The sequence below is a fragment of the Camelina sativa genome, chromosome 15 (assembly GCF_000633955.1).
Source record: "Camelina sativa cultivar DH55 chromosome 15, Cs, whole genome shotgun sequence".
NCBI lineage: Eukaryota > Viridiplantae > Streptophyta > Magnoliopsida > Brassicales > Brassicaceae > Camelina > Camelina sativa.
In genome coordinates this window covers 12,475,395-12,480,868 of record NC_025699.1, presented here as the reverse complement: position 1 = coordinate 12,480,868, position 5,474 = coordinate 12,475,395, and the positions used below count along the sequence as shown (strand labels likewise).

General features: G+C 36.3%; 2 protein-coding genes across 3 annotated transcripts in view; both read left to right on the top strand.

Moving 5' to 3' along the window:
• Positions 1-887, top strand: part of LOC104746570 (probable receptor-like protein kinase At2g47060) — a 2,913-nt gene extending 2,026 nt beyond the window's left edge. For both annotated transcript variants that reach the window (XM_010468084.2, XM_010468083.2), the window contains exons 6-8: positions 23-185; positions 297-408; positions 532-887. In XM_010468084.2, coding sequence (XP_010466386.1) covers positions 23-185; positions 297-408; positions 532-738 — 482 coding nt within the window. In that variant the 3' untranslated portion in view covers positions 739-887. The remainder of the gene's footprint in view (positions 1-22; positions 186-296; positions 409-531) is intronic.
• LOC104746569 (protein ALWAYS EARLY 3-like) overlaps positions 1,036-5,474 on the top strand; it is a 10,535-nt gene continuing 6,096 nt past the window's right edge. Inside the window, exons 1-9 of the mRNA XM_010468081.2 lie at positions 1,036-1,220; positions 1,835-1,959; positions 2,342-2,440; positions 2,639-2,701; positions 2,788-2,865; positions 3,240-3,420; positions 3,844-4,103; positions 4,310-4,667; positions 5,242-5,341. Of these exons, the coding sequence (XP_010466383.1) occupies positions 1,855-1,959; positions 2,342-2,440; positions 2,639-2,701; positions 2,788-2,865; positions 3,240-3,420; positions 3,844-4,103; positions 4,310-4,667; positions 5,242-5,341 (1,244 nt within the window). The 5' untranslated portion in view covers positions 1,036-1,220; positions 1,835-1,854. The remainder of the gene's footprint in view (positions 1,221-1,834; positions 1,960-2,341; positions 2,441-2,638; positions 2,702-2,787; positions 2,866-3,239; positions 3,421-3,843; positions 4,104-4,309; positions 4,668-5,241; positions 5,342-5,474) is intronic.

The window sequence follows — 5,474 nt, the reverse complement described above, 5'->3', positions numbered from 1 at the left end:
CTCTCCTTCTTTGAATGTATAGGGTTGCAACACTTGCACAACTTGAACCCTCCATTACAACACAAAAGGTTTACAACGAACAAAGTTTTGCTTGATGCTAACCTCAATGCCAAGGTTTCAGATGCGGGAATGTCGGGATTTGTTCAAGAATTACCTGTTGTTCCTTTGTTCTTCGATAATGACAAGTACGTACAGATTCACTTGCGATAAAATAAGTTACATCATTCATCTTAAGAGTCCTAAACATATATATATGTTCTAATGAATATATGATTTTTTTTTATCTTTTTCTATAGAGGTGGTTCAGAGGAAACTGTTGACGTCTACAGCTTCGGGATGTTCCTTCTAGAGCTTTTCACCGGTGAAGAACCAGAAGAGTTCAAATCAAACCTTGACCTTGTTATATGGGTACGTAATGAAAAAAAAAACAAAAAACAATCTCTCGCTTTCTCCAATTTGGAAATATACACTATTCTAATATGTAGTTAAAACTCGTTTGTTTGGAAAATTGTATTTTGTGGAAATGTGTAGATAGTTGAGCGGGTATATTCAGACACAATGAACGATGAGAGGATGACTGGAACGTTCAAGAAACATTCGTTGATGAGTTTGATGCTGATAATGGTAAAATGTATGAAATATCCACCGGCGATTCGGGTAAATATGGACGGGGTTGTGAGGGAGCTCGAGGAGATTGTCCAGATTGAAGAAGGTCCGCTCCATACCATTGCCCCCTAAATAAGAGAGAAAAAAAAAAGTATTGCTGTAACCGTAATGAATATCTAAAATAAACCGGATGATTCCAAATTTATTTGGTAAACCGAACCGGGTTGAATTTTTGCAAGTTTTATTTGAAATAATAAATAAAATTTGTTTCTTCGCAATAATTATTAAGCAAAAAATGTGTTATCTCCCTGCAAATCGAAAGAAATAAAAAAGTAGCAACGAAATTTACATTTTTTATGAGATTCTCTAATTTTTATTTTTTTTTTATTTTAAAGTTTTTTTTCGCGGTTATATATCCCCAAAAAAAAAATTGTGTCAATCTCTTGTTTTGCTGCTTCTTCATCTTCTTCTTCTCTCCGTTAATCTCATCGATCTCTTCAAAAACCCGAAGCTCTGATCTGTTCATATTCCGATTTCTCCTCTGTAATTTTATCTCCCAAGTCCCTACCGGCGGCGATGGTTTCTGAGTGATTTTGGATTCTTCTTCTATTTAGGTAAAGCTCTTGCAAATCTTCTCTTTGCGATAATTAGGCACTTTGGTTAACCCTGATTCTGATTCGTTCTCGTCGAATTTTTCAAATAATTTGTGCTTTTAATCGGTTTTTTTTTCGTTTCTAATTCGGTAGGGTAAATTTGTGGATTAGGTGCGAAGGTATTATGAGTTTATTTTGGTTCTCTTTTGTTTTTGGGGAATCTGCTTCACTGATTTTTGAAGTTTCGATTCGAATTCGATTTTGGTGTGAGGTTGTGTGATTTGAATTTTGAAGCTCAAATCGATGGGTGTGTCAAGGTCGTCTGATTTGAATTCGTTCAAATTTCAGTATAAAGTTAACTACTTGGAGTTGTTGAAGGGGATTAATTTCAAATTCGTACAATTTTTTGATTTTTTTTTTTTTTTTGTAAACCTTCTCTCTCTGGGTTTCATACTATATTGAGCGGAAGTAGTGTTGACACTGATGATGAGCTTTTGCTTTTGCATGCTGGATTTTTAGTTTCATGAATGCCCCTGTAGTCGTTTTCTTTGGAATGAGTCTATGATGTATTGTGCATATTGGGTTTTGTATCTTGTTGAAATCTTAACTTGGTTTCAATTTGGGGAATGTTTCAGGTAACAGAAGAGCTTAGCTAATGGCGCCTTCAAGGTCTAAGAAATCTAAGTACAAGAAAACTCCTCGTGGTAAAGCTGTTTCTCCTCAAAAAGAGGAAGAAAATATGAGTAAAACCAAACAACGGGTAAGCTCTTTACTTGATATTTTAACTGGATGTCAACTTTAGGTAGGATTATATAGATCAGTCTGAGATTTTATTGTAGTTTTTTTTGCATAGTTAGGCTGCAGAAGGATACCAATCTTTAGTATATACCTAAGATATCTGCTAGACTTTTTAGTGTTTACCCGGTACTTGTTTCTTGATTGATTCAAGTAGTTTATTACCTTCTTTTGACAAAAATGGTTGGTTTTCTCATATCGTTTTTACTTTAAGTTCCGATTACGTTCATATTTCAAGAAGAGACACTGTTTTACCCTTGTCTCCAACGTGCAAGCAAACTTTTGTCGCTACAACAAATTGTATCAGCTGGTATCCAAGCATATCTTATAGTGTTCCTTACATGCAGAAGAGGAAGTTGTCGGATATGTTAGGTCCTCAGTGGAGCAAGGAAGAGTTGGAGCGCTTTTATGAAGGATACCGCAAATTTGGAAAAGAATGGAAAAAGGTTAGTGGAGTTAGCAAAATAAGCATTATATGGAATATGATTTGTAGTACAACATTCTATTATGCAAAAAAAAAAGGGTAATAAATTGCTGCCACAGTTTCCGATAAATGTCACAGGAATGGTATTGTCATTTTTATAATCAATTTGGTTTGCAGAAACCAGCAATAAATATGGTGTTTTCTCCTCTATGGTTTGTAGGTGGCTGCGTTTGTACATAGCCGTTCTGCAGAAATGGTAGAGGCTCTATACACTATGAATAAGGTTAGCATGATCTCCTCCTTCCTCGATCTGTCTTTTGATCTTGGTCTGAACATTTTTCAACTTATATTTTGCCATCTGTACTTTAGGCTTACTTGTCTCTTCCCGAAGGCACTGCTTCTGTGGTTGGCCTTAATGCGATGATGACTGATCACTACTCTGTTTTGGTAAGTGCTTTAAACCGTTCGAATCGTTATTTGATTTCTATATATGGTTATAACATACACGCACTTGGTCCAGTTCAGGATACTTATTTCTATTTGAGACTCAACAATTGTACATGTCTTACACCTGTTCCTATGGAACATCTGACAACTTGTTGAAGTTTGTCACACCTAGGGGTTTAGCACTCTTCTTTGTTCAAGTTTTGTCGCTTGAAAATATAGCTTAGCCCAGGAAAGACAATATTTTTTTTTGGTTGGGTGTTTTTTGGTTAACCATTATGCATATCTTAGAAAGATGATGTCCAGCTAACTTAGTGTGGTAGTATGGGCTGCATTTGATTTTATGTTATTATGTAACGAGTCTATCTCTTCTCTAGCATGGAGGAAGTGACAGTGAGCAGGAAAACAATGAAGGTATTGAAACTCCGAGGTCAGCCTCTAAGCGCTCTAGAGTAAAATCCTCAGATCATCCCTCTGTAGGATTAGAGGGTCTGTCTGACCGCTTGCAATTCAGGTCTTCTTCAGGCTTCTTGCCATCGCTGAAAAAGAGACGTACTGGTATTGTTCTCTGCTCCTCTTTGCCTCAAAATTTGTTCTCCCATTTCACAAGCATGAGTTGTCCATGCACACATACAATTCTTTATATGCATGAGTCTTTGCTTGGTGCAAATGTTTTTTCCTCAAGAATCGCAGCCTTTCTGGTGTCATACCATGTTTTTGAATGCCTTGCAGAATTAGCTTAGATAGAACTGCTCTTTCCCTTATTTTACTAGCGTCAATAATGTTCAATAGAAATTTGTAAAAAGAAGTTTTTTGAGAAGATGCAACTCAAGTTAGTACCCTCCCTTAATGTATGAAGTGGGATAAAAACGATTTACCTCCCCGAAATTTTATGGGCTCAATGCTCATTAACTATCTATCTAATGAAAAAGATCTAATGGTTGCTAACTATTTTGTAAATCGTAATTTTCATGTACCAAGAGAATGTGCCTCGTGCTGTTGGAAAAAGGACTCCTAGAATTCCTATCCCATATACCATTGAGAAGGATACTAGGGAAAGATATTTATCACCTGTTAAGAGGGGTCTAAGTCAGAAGGGGGATGATACTGATGACGATATGGAACATGAGATTGCTGTAGCATTAGCTGAGGCTTCGCGACGAGGTGGCTCTACAAATAACTCCCACACACCGAATAAAAAAGCAAAGATGTACCTCTCTGATAAAAAGGGTGAAAGAATGGTAATCTCCTTTACTGTTACTTATGATTTATGTGGTTCTTAAAATTTTTTCTGCTTGAATACACTATAGGAAGAAGTTTTAAGGAAATTATATATTGGTTTCCCTACATGATAGCCTATTGAAAATCAATTAAATAGAAGGACCTAAAGCTTTTTGGAGTAGGAACTGTTTTATAGAAATCTGGACTGATAGATTATGATATTCAGCGTGCCGATATTGACTTGGCGATTGCCAAGCTTCGTGCCGGTGATATGGAAGATGTTCGCTGTGAACCAAGCTTAGGAAGCACTGAAGCTGATAATGCGGATTATTCTGGAGGTAGAAATGACTTGACGCATGGAGAAGGTACTAGCGCCATGGAAGTGCAGCAAAAAGGAAGAAAATACTATAGGAGGAGATTAGGCATTAAAAAAGAAGATGCAAAAGAAGCCTGCAGTGGTACAGATGAAGCACCAAGCTTAGGCGCCCTCGATGAGAAATTTGAACCAGAAAGGGATGAGAAGTCTTTGAAACTCACATATAAATTTTCAAGGAGAAAAAGTAAAAAGAGTCTCTTCACTGCAGGTGTGTTCTAGTCTCTCAATTCTCTGTCTGAATTTACCTATCTGCCATGCACATCAAAGTAGGAAAAAAGGTATTAATAGAAAATTCAGTTACCCTTTATTCAAAGCACCCCCAGGGATGCAGGTGAAGACATGTCTATACTTAGGAAAACCATAAATTACAGTCCAGTTATCCACTTAAAATATTAAGGCTTACTACTGTATTTGGTGGTCACTCTATCTGCTGTTTTCAACTTTAAATTTTCTGTTCAGTGATAATTTTTTTTTGGTTTTTATAAACTTCGGGAGCAACTACTGTCTGTTTCTGGTAATCTAAGATTCGCTACTGAGCTTAGAATTAAAATTTGACCACATCCATAATGGGGTTTATGATGTCATTCTTCCTGAATATTCTTCTTTTCTATGACAAACTACAGAAGCTCCTTTGTGTTTGTTTGGAATTCAACTCACGTTACATTTATTTGAATTAATTTTATAGCAATTCTTTGCATGTATGCATTGTAATGTTGCCATGTTTCAATTTTTACTGTTTATACCGACACTTCAGCTTCTTTTTCTTACAATGCTTCCTGCAGATGAAGACACAGCATGTGATGCTCTCCAGACGCTGGCAGATCTGTCGCTGATGATGCCTGAAAGTACCACGGATACTGGTGGGATAAATATGTTTGACCTATAATTATTGTACATTTAAACGAGTGTCTTAAGCTTCTTAATGTTATTGACCATATACATATAATTACACGGATACATGAAAATTCATGTTTGTTATCTACTTTCTCACTCTGATTTTGGTGTAATTGCAGAG